Source organism: Myotis nattereri (genome assembly GCF_964212035.1).
Source record: "Myotis nattereri genome assembly, chromosome: 1".
NCBI lineage: Eukaryota > Metazoa > Chordata > Mammalia > Chiroptera > Vespertilionidae > Myotis > Myotis nattereri.
This window is the reverse complement of record NC_138075.1, coordinates 59229912-59249578: the sequence shown is the minus strand read 5'-3', so window position 1 is coordinate 59249578 and position 19667 is coordinate 59229912. Positions and strand designations below refer to the sequence as shown.

Sequence of the window (19667 nt, the reverse complement as noted above, 5' to 3'; positions counted from 1 at the left end):
TAGGCATAGTATAACATTCATAAGATAATTTATCCTTCCCTAAGCACTGCTGAACATCAGAATTACATGAGGCTCATGGGTTTCTTGGCAGGACATAAAAATTACTCAATTTACTTTTGTGAAAAGGCAACAGGAAACAAGAGTATGAAGAAAAAAATCTTGCTCTTCTTCCTCCTCTTTTCCCACATTTCTTATGTATCCTTTCAGGGATATTTTGGGTGTTTGGGTCTATGTATATGTCCCCCCCCCCCCCCTTTCATTATTTTACATAAATGGTAGCATAATATACATTATATATCTAAGGAATTTTGTTTGCTGAATTTTAAAGCTTAACCTTGGAGATGTGTGTATATCAGTACAGAGTTCTCACTAATCTTAATGCTATATAGAACTTCATACTATGGATACATAATTTATTTAACCAAACACCTTCAGATGAACATTTGATCTGATTTCAATATCTTGTCTATAACAAACAATGTTGTAATTAGTAATCTTGTAAATGTATCACTTCATTGTAATGGCAAAAACAGAACACTTCATCTTTCCTCCTGATTTAAGATGCCACATTTGTCATACCTATTTTGTTGATTCTAAATAAACTAGAAATAAGCCTATTTTTTTTAAAAGTCAGGATGTTAAGTTATAAATTAACTTAGAATTTACCACTTAATGATACAATAAATGAAAACCTCTGAATAAATGGTGAACAGAAATATTCTAACAAAATTTATATTCTAAGGGGAAAAAGACCAGTCTGAAATATATTAGAAGACTACGGGCAAAACTTTTGCAAGATGATGAAACTAACAGAATACCTTGAAGAAATTCAGTCAAATAGCAGAGAATCTCATGTTCATCTAAACAGAATTATGATTTATATAACTGATAACCAGAATCTTCACTTCTTGACTCATGAAACATTCATTACTCATATGTGTAACATACATAAAATACACTTAAAGCTTAAATGTGTATGCTTGGTAACATAATTCAGAGTCAAAACACTTACCTTGTTCTGAATGAAGAGGAATAGAAGTTTGGTGACACTCAGTAAATCCAGCATGAGAACTCAGGTGTTTCAAAATGTTTTCAGAAGGAATATCATTCTGAATATTGTACATACACACAATTTAAAAACAATTAAAATAAATTTCAAATAATTGTCCTAAGTAGATCTATTTAGTTTAATGTGCTCTATTATTCTACCTGGACACCGAACGGTGTATTACAAATTACAATTATTTTCTTCAATGTTAATATAAAAAAACTGCATCAAAATACCCCATCTGCTATTGTTGCTCCTATTTTATACTAACACTGACAGTGATAATAATGATTTGGAGGGTAAAGGAGGGGAAGGGTAATTTCTTTTGGGGTATTTTGGTAGCATTCTTATTAATTGCTATGAGCTACTTATATAACAAAGATCTATCTGACCATTACTTGTAAAATTTCTATTTTTTTCCTAAATTACTTTGACTTATCTATGCTTTACATTTTTAAGTACTTAAATCTCTTTACATCCTTCCCTTAATATTTTCTATTCTTTATATGCTTAGAAAACTGCCCTGGTTTTACTAACTTAGTATTTCTATTTTCTAAAGTTTTATATAATTTTTTATAAAATTAAGTTTTTTATAATTTGAATTTTTACATTTAAATTTGGAATTCATCTGAGCTTATAAAGTGATATGAGAAGATAAACAGACTTTTACACATTTCTACCCAATTGACCAATTTGTATTCATTGACAATACATTCCGTCTCATCAGTTTCTAACCCAATCCTCCTTATTAAATTCTTATTTGTAGAAGGATTATTTTGGAATAAAAAAAATGTTTCTCTAAATATTCATGTTTGAACTGTTTTACCTGCATATTTTGGTATTCAATAGCTAATTCTTCTTTACCGATTTATTTTTCCAGAGAAAGTAATGAATTGCATTAAAGTAATATGGTGAAGATCTGACACCTTCACATTGTTTCTCTTTTCATCTACAAACAGTTCACACTATGATGAAACTTTAAAAGTACTTTCTTTGATAAATACGCTATGCTGCAATGACATATTAGTTTTATAGAACCATCAATGATAGAAACTCTAATGTGGGATTGATGAGTGTGTTCAAGGTATTTATAAAAATCTATACCTTAATAGAAAAATTTTTGTTTATGTTCATTTTTCTGTGAAGAGGGTCTATAGTTTTGAGATGGGTATATAACCCACAAATGTTCAAGAACTCAGTAGCTATATTTTGAATTATAGTTTACCCCTGCCGCCCTCGTCACCCCATGCAGGCTGCTGTTCAGTCGTTTGGTCGTCCCTCACTAACCCCTCTCCCGGCCTGGTCACCCCACGTAGCCTGCTGTTAGATCATCTGCCCTGTTGTTTCGGTCGTGAAAGCCCCTGGCTTTTTACATATTAAGATGTTAAGACCACGGAACTTATACCTACTTCTTCCATCTTAAGGCATAGGTATATTTTTAATTGACTTTGACTCCCACATATACTAAAGAGAATATACCTGATATTTAGGCAGCTCCGAATACTCCAGAATTGTATTTCTTCTATCATTCTGCTGGTCCTATTTGAGATAAGAAATATAAACTTACAGGCCAATATGAAAACAAAAAGAACCCTATGTAATCATTCCATCTCAATTTGCATATAACCACCAATTAAATCTCAAGTTAATAAAATCTAGTTAACAGACATTAAACTAAGTTATTTATTTTGGAGAAACCAAGATGGCGGCATAGGTAAATACCGGAAATTGCTGCCTCACACAACCACTTCAAAAATACAACTAAAAGACAAAACGGACATCATCCAGAACCACAGGAAGGCTGGCTGAGTGGAAATTCTACAACTAGAAGGAAAGAGAAAAGCACACTGAGACTCAGAGGAGGTGCAGAGGTATGGAGGCGCACGTGGAAAGGGCTGGCAACTGAGGACATGGTTGTCTTTTTCAATCGGGAGGGAGTCTCAAGCTCCCGACTGCTCTGAACTCCAGTTCCGGGCGAGTCTCTGGGGACCCAGACTCATACGGGAGAAACTGGACTGTCTGGAATCAGTCAGAACTCGAGGGTGGCTTTCTCTCAGAGGTGCTTGCAGCGATTACCGGGACACTGAGAAGCGGGACCTCTTAGGGTAGGACTGAGGAGCAGCCATAGCTACTTGCTCTGCCCTGTTGATCCCTGAGACCCCGCCCCACCCAAGCTGTGGCAGAGGCTTTTGCATATGAAAGGCCTGGCCCTTTGCAATCTGAAAATTACCTAACAAACAGCAGCTGGGTCAGAGAAACCCCAAACTTCCAAAAGAAGGCCCAAGGCCCCACAGCGCTTGCATTGCTTTATAGCTGGGCTCCTGCTGGGTAGCCTCAGCAGAGGCTAAATTAGCACCTCCTTAGAGATCCAAGAGCCAGTGTACCCAGTGGTCAGAGTGGGACCATCCAGATTACAACTCCTCTGATCCATAAGGGACACACTCAGGGGGCAGACTCAGTGAGCACCAAAGCCCCACTGAAGCAAGTCTTGCCCCAGAAGGGTGTCTCCAGCACAGAAGTTCTCCCACTGCAGACACAGCTGATTCTCACAGCCAATTGGCCTGGAGGTCAGTTCCTCCCAGTGATACCTACAACAGTCAAGGCTTAACTACAACAAGACTGTGCACAAAGCCCTCAAAGGGGTGCACCAAGAGTGTCCACCTCCGGTAATTGGGCAGGCTGAGCCACTGGGCCCTATAGGACACCTAGCACAGAAAGCCACCCTATCAACACAGGGAAGCATAAAAAATGTGGAGACAAAGAAACAGGTCACAAATGACAGAAATGGAGGAAAGCAAACTACTGGATATAGAGTTCAAAACCACATGTTTAAGGTTTTTCAAGAATGTTCTAGAAACCGCCAATAAATTTAGTGAGACCCTCAAGAAATCTAGTGAGACCCTCGAGGTTATGAAAAAGGACCAACTAGAAATTAAACATACACTGACTGAAATAAAGAATATTATACAGAGTTCCATCAGCAGACTAGAGGATCACAAGAATCAAGTCAACGATTTGAAATACAAAGAAGCAAAAACAATCAACCGGAAAACAAAAAGAAAAAGAACCCAAAAATATGAAGATAGTGTAAGGAGCCTCTGGGACCAACTTCAAGCGTACCAACATCTGAATTATGGGGGTGCCAGAAGAAGAGAGAGAGCAAGATATTGAAAACCTATTTGAAGAAATAATGACAGAAAACTTCCCCTACCTGGTGAAAGAAACAGACTTACAAGTCCAGGAAGTGCAAAGAACCCCAAACAAAAGGAATCCAAAGAAGACCACACCAAGACACATCATAATTAAAATCCCAAGAGCAAAAGACAAAGAGAGAATCTTAAAAGCAGCAAGAGAAAAACAGTCAGTTACCTACAAGGGAGTACCCATACGACTGTCAGCTGATTTCTCAACAGAAACTATGCATGCCAGAAGAGAGTGTCAAGAAATATTCAAAGTGAAGAATAACAAGAATCTACAACCAAGATTACTTTACCCAGCAAAGCTATCATTCAGAATTGAAGGTCAGATAAAGAGCTTCACAGATAAGAAAAAGCTAAAGGAGTTCATCACCACCAAACCAGTATTATATGAAATGCTGAAAGGTATCATTTAAAAAGAGGAAGAAGAAGAAAAAGGTAAAGATACAAATTATGAACAACAAATACACATCTATCAACAAGTGAATCTAAAAATCAAGTGAATAAATAATCTGATGAACAGAATAAACTGGTGAATATAAGAGAATCAGGGGCATAGAAAGGGAGTGGACTGACAACTCTCGGGGGGAAAGTGGTGTGGGGGGTGCGGGAAGAAACTGGAAAAAATCGTACACCTATGGATGAGGACAGTGGAGGGGGGGGTAAGGGCAGAGGGTGGGGTGGGAACCCGGTGGAAGGGAGCTATGGGGGGAAAAAGAGGAACAACTGTAATAATCTGAACAATAAAGATTTAATTAAAAAAAATAAAAATAAAAAAATAATCTAAGTTATTTATTTTAGTACAATACTTCAATCAGAATGTTATTAAATATACAAATGTTATTATTTATATCATTAAATGCATTTGAATCTTTCTTTTATATGCAGGACAATAGTGATATGTTCTGACAGTAATTACACAATTAACTATGGACATCTGAGGAATAATCACTCCTAGAAACTGGCTATGGATTTGTTTTTCATTATATTTGTCACTTGATTATTTTCACAACTTCCGTTCTTTAAAGAAAGGAGAAGCTTAATACTTCTCTAGTCGTTTTTTTAACCAGTTAACTGCCATGACATTTTGAATTTAATTAAAAAAGATCTGCCGCTTGCGTCTATAGATGCTTATGGTGTACAAATGGTTAAAATACGTCTTTTTTTTAATTGACCTTAGAGAGAGAGGAAGGGAGAGGGATAGAGAGATACAAATAGAGAAATATCATTGATTGGTTGCCTCCTATACACCACCTACTGAGGATTGAGCCCCCAACCTGGACAAGTGCCCTGACCATGTATTGAACCTCGATGTGATTCATGGCTTGACGCTCAACCTCTGAGCTACACCAGCTGGACCTCTAGTCTTCTTAATTTCCTTTCTGTAACTACGTTATAAACTCTAAGACTCTAAATAGTTATGGTTAATTTATGAAAGCAACAAAAACTAATTTTCTGCCAGGAAACACAACTTTTTTGCCAGTTGTTCTCTATATTTTAAAACTTATTTAAGAAACATTTATTGTATATTGTAGTTATGGGCATATCTAGCTCCTTATCGCTAGACTACAGGTTCCTTGAGAGCCAGGTTTATGTTCTCATAATCTTCTGAGCATGGGAAAGAGTTGAAGTTTGTACATTTTTGCATATTTGTTAATTGTTTCTTTTTTCAAATTATGCTTAGCTTCAAATATTTGGAATCATCATGTTGATGATGGTCTCTGCTAAATCTATATTTTTACTAAAAAAATGTTTTATTCTATTTTGAACAAAACCCCAAAATAAAATTGAGCTATGTTGTTATAAAAATTTACTTACGAATATTTCTTCCTTATTTGAGGTTTCTTTAACCCTCTGTAAATCCATGCTATCTCTGTGTCCTTAAAGAGAGAAAAAAGATTACAACAAAAATTTGTTTTTTTCTTATCTATCCAAATGGTGTTATAGACTTAAGTCTATATTAACAAGTGATTTGTGTTGTTTTTAAGTAGTTTTGATGGCTTTAGCAGTTTGCTGTAGCTCTTTTGATAAATACTAAAAATAGCTGTCAAGAAGCTAGAGAAGATGAGTAGCTTAGTTTAGAATAACAGCAAAAGCCAAAGGCCTCCTACAAAAACGTTAACATGTGACAGGAAGTGAACTGCTTGAAATATAAAAGGAAAAAGGGGAACAAACACTTTTATTATTTTTGATCATTTTTACTATTAATAAAATGTAAAAGTATTATATGTAATATATATTACATATACATATTATAGATAAATACATCATACACATATATAATATATATTATATATACATATTATATAAACACATATCATATACATAGGTATATAAATCTCTATCCTATCAGCAATATAGTATTAACAAAAAAGACTAAAATGTGTTTTTAAAATATGAATTGGGATAAATTTCATGTCAGATTTTATGTATGTTTCTGTACAACCACTGAGAACTCCATGTAGCTAGCAAGTAGAGACCAGTATGCTCAATAACTAGATAATTTAAAGAGTTGGCCTTAATTTGCATATTCTACATGGATGTAACATATTCTCTGAACTATTTCTATACATGTTCCATGACTTGGTAAATTTCTAGTCCTGGAAGGCTCAAGCAAGTGTTAAAAACAAGGTGACAAAGCCACTTAATGGAAAAATTCAAACCTAAAGAGACAGACTCATTCATATCTTAAAACAGTGGTTCTCAACCTTCCTAATGCCGCGACCCTTTAATACAGTTCCTCATGTTGTGGTGACCCCCAACCATAAAATTATTTTCGTTGCTACTTCATAATTGTAATTTTGCTACTGTTATGAATCATAATGTAAATATCTGATATGCAGGATGTATTTTCATTGTTACAAATTGAACATAATTAAAACATAGTGATTAATCCCAAAAACAACATGTAATTATATATGTGTTTTCCGATGGTCTTAGGCGACCTCCAAAGGGGTTTCGACCCACAGGTAGAGAACTGCTGCCTTAAAACATTCTGGGTATGGCCACAAACAACCCAAGTTGTTTTCTAAGAACTACTCTGTTAAATACTTTGTGGTAAACATACAAATTACAATCTTTAATAATCTAACAGGAAAAATTTTAGAACAGTATATTCTCACAAACATTATGGACCTAACCAGCTCTATAATGCATGCCCTCCTCACCTTTCCCCTCCATATGGTAGACGGTCAACATTTAAATATGCTTAAGTCTCCATCATCATTAAAACCATAAACATATACACCACAACAGTAGTTATTTCTTTCTCTTACTTTCATTGCCAACCTTTTTGGAGTTGCCCCACCCCAGTCACTCTGTTTACATTCCCTCCTCCTATTCATACTTTGTTTCACTATACTCATCTGGTTTCTTCCTCCACTAATTTCCCATTGAAACAGTTTTCACCAAGATCATTAATATGTTGATCAATGCCTCTCTCCCTCCCTGCTAAAACCAATTAAAAACAACATCAAAATATTCTTCAGTGAGGATTAAAAAACAAAAAGGGCCTGGCTAGTGTGGCTCAGTGGTTGAACATTGACCTATGAACCAGAAGGTCATGATTCGATTTCTGGTCAGGGCACATGCCCAGATCCAGGGCTCAATCCTCAGTAGCGGGTATGCAGGAGGCAGCTGATCGATGATCCTCTCTAATCATTGATGTTTCTATCTCTCCTTTTTCCTTCCTCTCTGAAATCAATAATAATATATTTTTTTAAAAAAAGAATGCATCATTCCTGATGGGGGGAGGTAGAAGAGAATAAAGGGCAGATAAATGGTGACGGAAGGAGACTCTACTTGGAGTGGTGATCATACTGGTACAATATACAGATGATGTATTATAGAACTGTATACCTTATACCTATACAACTTCATTTACAAATGTCACTCCAATGAATTCCATTAAAAAAAAGAATGATCACCTTACAATATTTCTGCAAACTTGTTAATATTAGTCTAAATCTATTTCAAAATTAAAAATTTAAATAAACGGACGAATTATTCTTTTTTGAAACGCTCTCTTCTCTGGGTACATATAAACGGGTTGACTGTAAGTAGAGTTCTGGCTTTCATTACTGTCCTGATGTAATTATTAGCAGTGCACCCTTTCACTCTTAGAAATGTACAGGTTTAGATAAAAAATTATATGGTCACCCAACTTATAAGTCAATTCTCTTTTCCAGTTATTTTCAGTCTTCCTTGTACATTCCTATTATTCCCCAAGTAACTAACACTTAGGTTCTTTCAATACAGGTTGATCAAATTCAAGAGAAGATCCTCAAATTCAAAAGACAGGGTTCAAAAAGTTTCCCAAACAATTGTTATCATAGGAAACTGCACCATAGGTATAAATATTTCTCCCATTTCTGTTTCCTTGCAAAAATTTTGGAATCACACTCTATTATTAGGTCTATATATACTCCATTTGTCACCTGAGTAGTTTTAATTAGCTATTTCTAATTTTTATTTCTAAGGTAATGATTATAATTACAAAGTACATAATATTGATATACAAACATCCCTTTACCAAACTTACCCACAAATGCTCCAAATTCTATAATATCTCCTTCTGCAGCTTTAGAGCAAACAGTTCCTTGATCTTTGGTTACAGTTTCCAAGTGGCTTTTGCAACTTGGCTGGGACGGTGTACTAACAAAAAGTTTGGTTGGTGGTGATGACAGATGTGGTATACTGTTAGGTGACCTGCCTAACTTATTTTTACTAAATTGTTTTAAGGTTTCTACCCCATGTAGTCTCTGTCGCAGTTCTGGAGGAGAAACAGCACTTTGGAATAAGGCACCAGAAGAGGAACCAGCCTCTGGAAAGTTGAATTCTTTTCTCTGGGGTATTAGAGGTAAATCCTGACCCAATAAGTTACATTGGGGATCTTTTTCATCTTTCATAAAAATATTACAAAGAAAAGGATTATTACTTTCAAGACTACTTTGAGGAAGAGAGGAGCTAAGGGTATTTACAACACCCTGCTTTTTCCATACAGAAGGTCTTACAGGACCATCATCAATAAGGTTTTGAGCCAAATGTTTGGAAATGCTCAATTCTCGTGTAATTTCATTGTGAACTTTACTAGCTTCCGAAGCTTTCTGAGCAGTGAGTGTTTTTAATGTATCGACAGTCAGGGCTGAAAGATCTTGCAAATGCCCAATTTGAGAATCTAATGACTGTAATGATCTTTTTATATAGTTGACTCGATCTCCAACTTCTTTCATCTGAATGCACATTTGCTCCACTCTATAAGGGAAAAACAGGCATTTTACAAATGTTGAAAATTAATGTTTTAGAAATTTTTTTGTAACTTCAATAAATTATAATGGTGAAAAAATTTTCACATGCACTCAAACAAGATAAGTTATAAATAGGTATGATTATTTATAGAAAGTACACTTTATATTTAAGAAAGCTCCCGTGCCAATCCCATCATAATTAAATACAAAACTTCATTACCATTATTATATCTACACAAATACCATATGCTTTCATAATATAGCATAGCTGGTAGAAACAAATCACTGAAAATAATAATAGTTTTAATTTTCTCCCATTAGTAAGAACAAAAACCATTAATTCTTCTCTGCCCTCATTAATAAGGATCAAAAATAACATAGGACTTACTGACATACATGAAATATTAGAAGAACTGAACTATCTCCCAAAATACAATGTGAAACTATTACTAAACTTACTTGTTTGATAAACATAAATTGAATAATGACCATATGTATAAGAGACATAACTATAAGGATCTATTCTGATATATAATCAATTATAATTAAAGAGCTTCTAAACCTTTCAAAAGTGACACGAATTCTCTCTTCACTCCCAGAATTGAATTTGTCATCTTTTTCATTAAAATACATCTCAACACACTGCTCTTCAAAATCATGAAGTTTCTTTTGATCTTCTTCTGTTAAAAAAAGTTCTACGGAGGGAAAAGAAAAAAATAAATCAATGAAGGCTATCAAGATATCAAACTTTAATTCATGAGTCATGAATTACTCAGGGTTCAAAAGCCTATAAGCATCATTTGCATTTTTTTTTTTCATTTTATAGCTGTATGTCTAAATCACTAACAAGTATTTCTGTTTCTTTCTTTATTCACAGTGTGATCTCAGCAGAACAGTTTCAAGTACTTCTGATCTAATGATCTTTCCCCATAAAACATTCTTCCCCAACAATTTCTCAGACCTCTCCCGCACATATCTAGGTAGAGGAATTTAAGAACTGAACTGGTAGAACAGAAAGATTGTAAAATTTTAAACCGTGTGATATGGTAATTAGTCCCATGCAAGTGTGCAAAATTTAGTAAAAGTACTGTTTCCAAAGCAGCAAAAATGGTTTGTATAACAGAAAGTGTTAATGTACACATTACCATTTAAAACAAACTGAGATGCCATATCCAAAAAGAAGTTTAATATTAAATTCATTTTACAGATGTCTTATTTTCCTTAAAATTCTGTTTTGGAAAATTCAACAAAAGTTTTTACAGTAACATTAATCAATTAAGTCTTTTGAATAAAATTAACACTTAGTCTTTAGGCCCTGGATGGGTGGCTCAGTTGGTTAGAGCACCGTCCTGCATACCAGAAGATTGTGGGTTTGATTCCTAGTCAGGGCACATAACCTACGCTGCAGGTTTGATCCCCCGTCAAGGTGCATACAGGAGGCAACCGATGGATGTTTCTCTTTCAGATGGATGTTTCTTTCTCTCTATCTCCCTATCTCTCTCTCTAAAAATCAAGTAAATATATCCTCTAGTGAGGATTAAAGAAAAAAAACTAATACTTAGCTTATAGAGTATACTGATGAGTGATAAAATGTAAACACTGGAATAAAAAACAAACAAACAAACATTTTAATATATTTTACTTACTTGGTCCATCGGAAGTCTTATCTTTTTTTCTTCTTTTACATATGCAGCAAAACAGAGAAGCTATATGGCTAAGAATGATAAGTGGTGGAGGCAGAACTGGTTTCTCATGATAAGTCATAATGAAATGATATCGTTGGTACTTCCATACAATATTGGAAATTGCCTTCACTTGTAAATATACATTGCTTGGATAAAAAAGAATGAAAATAGAACAAACAGCTAATCACATTTTAAATACTAAAAACTTAATTGTAATTCTGTTCTAAACAAGGATTCGAAAGAGTACCTTACCATAAATAAGACAAAAAGTCAAACGAGGAACCGGAAAAAATACATGCAAGTAGTATAAGGCACAAGGTTTGATACTGTTGAGGATTTTAATTACAAACTCCTCCAAAAATGGGCAAAAAATTATTAAGAAGTTAAAATTATATATAACTGACAAAAACATAAGTAAATATTCTATCTTAGTAGCAACAAAATAAGTGCAAATAAAAATAAGATCCTTTTATGTGCTATCAAATTAATAACCATTAAAAAAGATAATACCTAATGTTGGCAGATTTGAGGACATGGGCCTATTTTGACTTAAGTAAAAAAAAAGCCTTAAAAATACATATATTGAACAGTTCTACTTTTAAAAAACATTCTAAGAAAATACCTAAGGACTAATAAGAAATTTAACCACAAAGTCATTTTGGGAACAAAAATTATAAACAATTGAATTGAGCAATATAACATACTAGCTTGAACAATTATGGTCTATATCATGCAATACCAGATAGCTATTAAAAATAAACAAGAGGGCCCTGGCTGGTGCGGCTCGGTAGGTTAGTGCTGCCCCATGCACTTAAGAGTCGCCAGTTTGATTTCTGGTCAGAGCACATACCCAGATTGTGAGTTTGATCCCTCACTGGGTGCATATGGGAGGCAATCAATTGATGTTTCTCACATTGATGTTTCTGTCTCTCCCTTCCTCTTTTGAATATCAATTAATATATATTTATGAACATTATTATTTTATTGTTGTTAATCCTCACCCGAGGATATTTTTCCCATTTATTTTTTAGTGAGAACAGAAGGGAGGGGGAGAGACATAAAAAGAGAAACATCAATGTGAGAGAGACATACTGATTGGTTGTTGAGCCAAACTGGGTAGGGCTATATGAACATTATTTTTGAAAAGAAAAAATAGTTCCTATGTATTCATAAAAAAATGATAAAAAGATGTACACCAAAATATTGAGAATGGAATTACTGATGAATTTTTTATTTGCTTTTCTGTTTGTATACTGAATGGGTATTTGACAACTTATTAAAAATCCCAAATAAAGGTTTACATTTATAAAAGAACTGCATGTTGAAAGATATTTAATAAAGTCTCGAATTCAGAACTCACTTAATTTGAAAATGAATGTGTTCTTATTTGTAAATTTCAAAGATAATTTTAGTTTAGGCCTCAATAAAATTTTTAGAATTAAAATTTTATTTCCTTCAAACTGAGTAGAAATGTATGCTAAATGATCTCATTACAATAAGCAACTGAATAAAATTCTTACTTGAAAAATGCAATAAGAAGATTGACCATAATGATATACTGTACAAAGAGGTAGACGGCTTGAAGAAATGGAGTCAACCACGTCCCAGGACCACAGATTTCACGGATAGTAGAATCATTTGCACACACTTTAGAAAGAAAATATGTATATACTTAGTACTTCACCAGTAACTGTTTCTAATGAATATTCATGTTTGTTTGGGTAAAGGAAGTTTTGATTATATACAATTCTGTTTTACAGATTGTAGCAAAAGTTCTGGGCAGGCAGCCACAGGAACACCAACTTACAAGTATTCCAACACAGAAGAATTTTGTGAGGGATATGGATATGTATTCTACCACTCTATACCAAACAAGGAAATATATTTTTGCATTATGTCTAACCTTCAAGGTAGGGGTTAGCCTGAGGAGCATTAAGGAGAATAAAATTCCCAGATTCAGCCACACTATAACATTTCCATAAGAAAAGTAATGGAACCATAAAAGAGTATGGTAAACTCACAGTCCATTTACAAACATAAATATTACTGAGTTTATCTTATTATGTCACAAGAGAGGGTTTAAGGAGTGGTTCAAATGCCTCTCAAATATATAATGATTAGGTTTGAATTCTTTGCTTTCATTATCCCCACCGGAAATGTTTCTGAAGTCAGAATATAGCTGAATACAAAAATGTGAAGAGCTTTAAAACCAGGCACAAAGTTATTTGAGTAAAGCAGGCAAAGATTAGAAGTAAGTAATCATTAATTAGTGATAAATTTTATATCACTCTTAAGAAAGTTTACAAATCTATTTCCATTTTACTCAGATTAATTTGATGGAGCAAACCCAAGAAAAAGAATGCAGGAGACTAAAAAACTATATCCAATGCTTTGTAACAACTAAACTACAGCCACATCAGAAAGAGTATAATCAATGAAAACCTGCAAAGAAAACTGAACAAGAAGTGATTAAACACAAAATTTGACCAAACTGGCAAAATCTCATTGTTTCAACATCTGATAACAACTGATGACCACGAACTGGCCATCCCCTGACCCAGTCACCTATAAATAGGTGGGGAGGGAGCAACACAGGTATGGGGTGAGAGAGCAAGAGAGATCAAGAGGGAGCTAACAAAACAAAGATTCTACAACCCAGATGAGGCGGTCAGTAGAAGAACATCTCTGAAAGTTGGCTGCATCACCTATGTTAACAAGTTATTTAGCCCAATTAACTGAAACAATCCAAAACTAAAAATAAAAATTTATCACCTAAATCCACCATGATTGGTCTAAACTAATCAATACAACCCCATTACCATTGCCCTGTTTCATGGCAATTGAAATTGAAGAGCATTTGAGCCAGTGAGATAAAAGTACAGGTATAATAGGGGCTTCTGGAAAAGGGATTTTCCCCCTAAAGAGTACAATGGAAAACAGTATCTCCTCCTGCTGCTTGTTACATAGCCTCATAATCATAAGGGAAAGTTGTATCAATCAGACACTATGATTACAAAGCCATGGGAGGCAAGAGAACAGATGTCCTTAGCTATGAATTAACAACCCCTTAAGACCATTCTACCTCTGAACTTTGTTATGTGAACTAGTAAATGTCCCTATAAGCCAGTTTAGGCCACACTTTCACAATTTATAACTCAACAAAAACCTCTACAATACTTTTTTTCAATTAATTTTTCTTTTGTTTCTACTGGGATTTAACTAATGTATTATGCGAAGAGTTAGGCTGGTAAGAGTTCGAAAATATGTAATATTACTATAATGCAGTTTCCTACTTTAAACATAAAATAAAAAGTCGAATTTGTAAACATAAATCCTTACCATCAATTTCATATGCGTAAACTTCACCAAAAATCATCCAGTATGGATGAAAAACTATATCTTTAGCAAGAGTCCAAGATGGTGCTTCATGAGGATAAAGTATTGCTTTTCTGGGAACACCAAAACTAAGTAATACAAGAGCCATAATCACTACAATGTAGAACATATTGGCCACCTGTTGAAAAATGAACACTGTTAAAACACATGGAGTTTAAACACAATGACAATATTCATCTTAAAAGTTTCTAGTGTTCTAATAGATAACTAAAATATCTGAGTTTCTTTTTATTCCCAATATTAGTATTGGAAAAAAATCTCATTACTATATAAACCTTTAACCAAGGAGATTATGTAAAAAGTAGAGGCCCGGTGCATGACATTCATGCACAGTGAGTTGTGTGTGTGTGTGTGTGTGTGTGTGTGTGTGTGTGTGTGTCCCTCAGCCTGGCCTGCACCCTCTCCAATCCGGGAACCCTTTGGGGATCTGGCCTAAACCGACAGTCAGACATCCCTCTTGCAATCCGGGACTGCTGGCTCCTAACGGCTTACCTGCCTACCGGCCTGATCGCTCCAAACTGCCTCTGTCTTGGCCCCGGCACCTGGGACGGGGCTTCCCTCCCTCTGGCTGGCCACAGGCACCTGGGACCCGGGCGGGCTTTGCCCGCACCAGCTGCTGGCGCCCGGGACCAGAGGCAGCTTCACCCAGGCCAGCTGCAGCCACAGGCACCGGGCACTACACGCAGGCTCGCCTGGGCCATCCGCAGGTGCCCAGGACTGTGGGCAGCTTCACCAGGGCTGGCTGCAGCCACCCAGAATCCCGGGCGGCTTCGCCTGTGCCCAGCTTTGTCAGGAAGGACGTCCGGAAGACATCCAGACTAATTAGCATATTACCCTTTTATTAGTATAGGTTGATCTGTGAAGCTAGGCAAGTCATGGACATATTTTATATAATGAACTGTATCAGATTTCTGGTTCTAATTGGAATCTATCTAGAGTAAAGGTCTAGACCAGTGGTTTCTGGGTTGACACTCAACCACTGAGCAACACTGGCCAGGCATAAACCAGTAAGTCTTAAGTGGGGAGAATAGGACATTATCCTGGAGAAAAATGTAGTATGAAAAAGCAAATATAATAATAAAACTTTATATTTAGAAAATTTAAAAATCTTGTTTTCATTATGTAAAGTAATGCTGATAATCCTGTGAGCTAGTCTAGTTATTTGGAAGGTAAATTTAATTTAGAAACAAGACTAAGAAAAAGGATTTCAGAAACTCTAGAAATAGATTTTTATATTTAACTAGAGGCCCGGTGAATGAAATTTGTTTATGAGTAGGGTCCCTAGGCCTGACCAGTGATCAGGGCCAATCTGCAGGGCGACCGGTGGGGCGATTGGGACCCCCCACTGACACCTGCCTTAGCTGGCCTGGGGCCTGTGGGCAGCTCCTACGTTGAGCGTCTGCCCCCTGGTGGTCAGTGCACATCATAACGACTGGTTGTTCTGCCATTTGGTCGATTTGCATATTAAGCTTTTATTATATAGGATAAAAGGAGGCAGATATTTAAAAAGAATTGAGAAACAGCATAAATATAGGCCCATTTTGATAAAACTATTATATTCATTTGTGTGAAGTCTGACACAAATAAACACATGTATTCATGAAGGGTGGAAAGGTATACACATATCAAACTGTTAATAGTGGAATAAAATTTGCATTTTTTACCACTGAAAATATTTATGGTAGTAGGCCCAATACATTTTAGATTGTTCAGTTCAGTGTATAAAGAACTGCACATTAGCCCTGGGTAGGTGTTTCAGTTGTTTGGAACATTGTCCTATAACACAAAAATGGGTGCAGGTTTGAACCCGGGTCGGGGCAATGTGTACAGGAGGCACTCAATCAATGTTTATTTTTTTCTCTCGCTCCCCCCCTCTCTTCCTCCCTCCCCCGTCTCTAAAAATCAATAAAAACATACTCTGGTAAGGATAACAAAAACAAACAAACAAAAGAATTGCACATTAAACCTAACATCTACATTTAAAAAAAAACAAAAACTGCCAGATGGTTATGTTTATGGGAAAGAGCAAAAAATTGGGCATACTACATCAGGAAATGATTAGATGATCTGGATGTAACTTTTTTTAAAAAAATTTTTTATTGATTTCAGAGAGGAAGGGAGAGGGAGAGAAAGATAGAAACATCAATGATAAGAGAGAATCATTGATCGGCTGCCTCCTGCACGCCCCCTACTGGGGATCAAGCCTGCAACCCAGGCATGTGCCCTTGACTGGAATCAAACCCAGGACCCTTCAGTCTGCAGGCCAACACTCAATCCATTGAGCCAAACCGGGTAGGGCTGGATGTAACTTTTTAATACTAGCCTGGATCCATAAAGACAGGAGGAAAGAGGTAACTAAAGACATAAACTATAATAGTATTTGTCCAGCTGGCATTATCTTGCAAAGTACATTAATAATGGGACAAGACGCCCTGACCAGTTTGGCTCAGTGGATAGAGCGTCAGCCTGCAGACTGAAGGGTCCTGGGTTCAATTCCAGTCAAGGGCATGTACCTTGGTTGCGAGCACATCCCCAGTGGGGGGTGTGCAGGAGGCAGCTGATCAATGTTTCTCTCTCATCGATGTTTCGAACTCTCCCTTTAAAAAAAAAATAATGGGACAAGATCATGTGGTAGGTTGGAGCTGAGAATGAGAAACAATTGTGAGACATTTTTTGGACTGCCTCACTTATTGAAAATCATCATAATGAACAATCTGACTAGTTGCTTTCAACACCCATACATTGAAAAGTTACTCCAAAATGATAAGGAAAGGCAAAGAAATGTCAACTTTTTCCTTTCATTGAAAAGAAGTCAAGTGGGGGCAAAGGATAGCACTCTTTGATGTTTCCCCCTATATTTTCCTCCCCGAAAGTCCCAGTTTTTAGTGTTCTATATAATTCAGGCTATACCCTGCCTATTCAATTTGACTGCTAACTACTCCTTATCTTATATAATAAAAGCATAGTAGGCAACTTGTCCCCTAGACCAGGAGTTCTACCAGGGGGCGGGGCCCGTCAGGGGAAAGGAGGGAGGCCCTGGCAGCACTAGGGACCCTACCAATGCGTGAATTTCATACACTGCGCCTCTAGTCATAAAAGAAGCTCCACTCATGATATTCTTTTTTACTCATATCTTCTCTTAAGCTTTCAAAGAATAGCTCACATCCCATTAGTTTATTAAATGCCTCCACAGATTAATCTCTATCCATGAATCCCTATATTCCCTAGCCATCAATTTAATCAATAGGCCTCACTGATAGCTTACTAACATTTCATGATTTTCTAAAATACTTTAAGTGAGACAGGCTCCTCAAGCTAGATTACACAATTATTAAAAACAACTACAGGACTGGTAAAGTCAAAAAAGAGAGACATGGTTTCACAAAGTTCAGAGGCAATATCCTAATACTTACTGCATTTCTTAGGTATCAGTGAGAATATAAGAAACATTAAAAACTACTTGGTAATAATTAGTTTAAATTTATAATTTCATATAAGAAAAAATTTTAAGGATCAACCTATTAAAATGAATGTTAAGCATTTTTATGCTTTGTCTTTTTTCTATTTTAAATGGCTTTATCCATCCAACCAACAACTACATCTTATGGAGAACCTACTATGTGACAGGCACTGTGGTAAGTTCCAGAGATATAAAGGTGACCAAAATGAGACAGAGTTCCTATTCCAAAGTTTATAACCTAAAGCAGCGGTTCTCAACTGGTGGGTCGAGACCATCAAAAAGCACATTTAGCATATCAGATATTTACAGTACGATTCATAACAGTAGCAAAATTACAGTTATGAAGTGGCAACGAAAATAATTTTATGGTTGGGGGTCACCACAACATGAGGAACTGTATTAAAGGGCTGCGGCATTATGAAGGTTGAGAACCACTGGCCTAGAGGAAAGTATAAATAACCTAGTAAGATTAGGATTTAAAATACAGTTAGACATTAATGTTCTGAAGGAAAGAAACAAGGGTCCCATAAAACTATACAGCAAATAAACTTGATCCAGCTGGAAGAAATCAAAAAAGCTCCCCTGGGAAAAAAAATCATTTTGCAGCTGAGAACTGAAGTATAAACCTAAGTTAATTAGTCAAAAAGGCTAAGGGCATGAGTGTAGATGAGGGTGATCACTCCAGGTAGAAAGAACATGAGCTATGGTACTCTGATAGGGGCTATCTTAAAGAACATATAGGAAGACTTGTTTGAATAGAGCACAGATAGAAAGAAAAGCAAACTGGGTAGGACTTCAGAGTTTTACTAAGAATATTGATCTCTAAGAGCAATGCAAGCCCTGACCAGTTTGGCTCAGTGGATAAAGCGTCAGCCTGCGGACTGAAGGGTCCCAGGTTCGATTCCGGTCAAGGGCATGTACCTGGGTTGCGGGCACATCCCCAGTAGAGAGTGAGCAGGAGGCAGCTGATCGATGTTTCTCTCTCATCGATATTTCTAACTCTCTATCCCTCTCCCTTCCTCTCTGTAAAAAATCAATAAAATATACTTTAAAAAAAAAGAGCAATGCAAAACCATTAGATTTTTCTTAAAAAGGGAAGTGACACATTCAGATTTATATTTTGAAACAATTACTCCAGCTATAATGTAGATTGAAGATAAACCAGAGTGGTTGTGAATAAACAGATTGCTAGACTGCTGAAGGTACAAGAAGATGATAGATTGGCTTAGGGCAGGGATGGATAGCATCTGGCCCATGGACCACATAAGGCCCGAAAAATTATTTGGTCTGGTCCTGCCAAGAAATTAGGAGTGAGTTAATTAAACATCTGACCATATTTTTAAGCAGGCGAATTTTTAAGTTGATAATTTTGTATGGCCCATGAACGATGTCATAAATATCCAGAAAAAAGGTTCCCCACCCCTGGTTTAGGGTAACAACAATAAGGATAAAAAGAAATTCAGATAGGAAATAACAAATTCTTGTCTTTCATTCCAATTTCAAATATTCCATAGCAATTAGCATTTAAAAACTAAAGCATTTCAAAATAAATGTGTTCCCACCCCCTCAACAATATACATAAAAATATTCTCTTCAGCCCTAACTGGTTTGGCTCAGTGGATAGAACGCGGGCCT

At 35.9% G+C, this 19667-nt stretch overlaps 1 protein-coding gene across 1 annotated transcript in view; it reads right to left on the bottom strand.

The window, feature by feature from the left end:
* The window catches only part of TRPM7 (transient receptor potential cation channel subfamily M member 7), a 120537-nt gene that overhangs the window by 20491 nt on the left and 80379 nt on the right, over positions 1 to 19667 (bottom strand). The window contains exons 22-29 of the mRNA XM_081109032.1: positions 14516 to 14690; positions 12697 to 12823; positions 11138 to 11322; positions 10054 to 10186; positions 8786 to 9498; positions 6064 to 6125; positions 2528 to 2587; positions 1013 to 1109 (exon numbers count right to left, since the gene is read on the bottom strand). Coding sequence (XP_080965158.1) covers positions 1013 to 1109; positions 2528 to 2587; positions 6064 to 6125; positions 8786 to 9498; positions 10054 to 10186; positions 11138 to 11322; positions 12697 to 12823; positions 14516 to 14690 — 1552 coding nt within the window. The remainder of the gene's footprint in view (positions 1 to 1012; positions 1110 to 2527; positions 2588 to 6063; positions 6126 to 8785; positions 9499 to 10053; positions 10187 to 11137; positions 11323 to 12696; positions 12824 to 14515; positions 14691 to 19667) is intronic.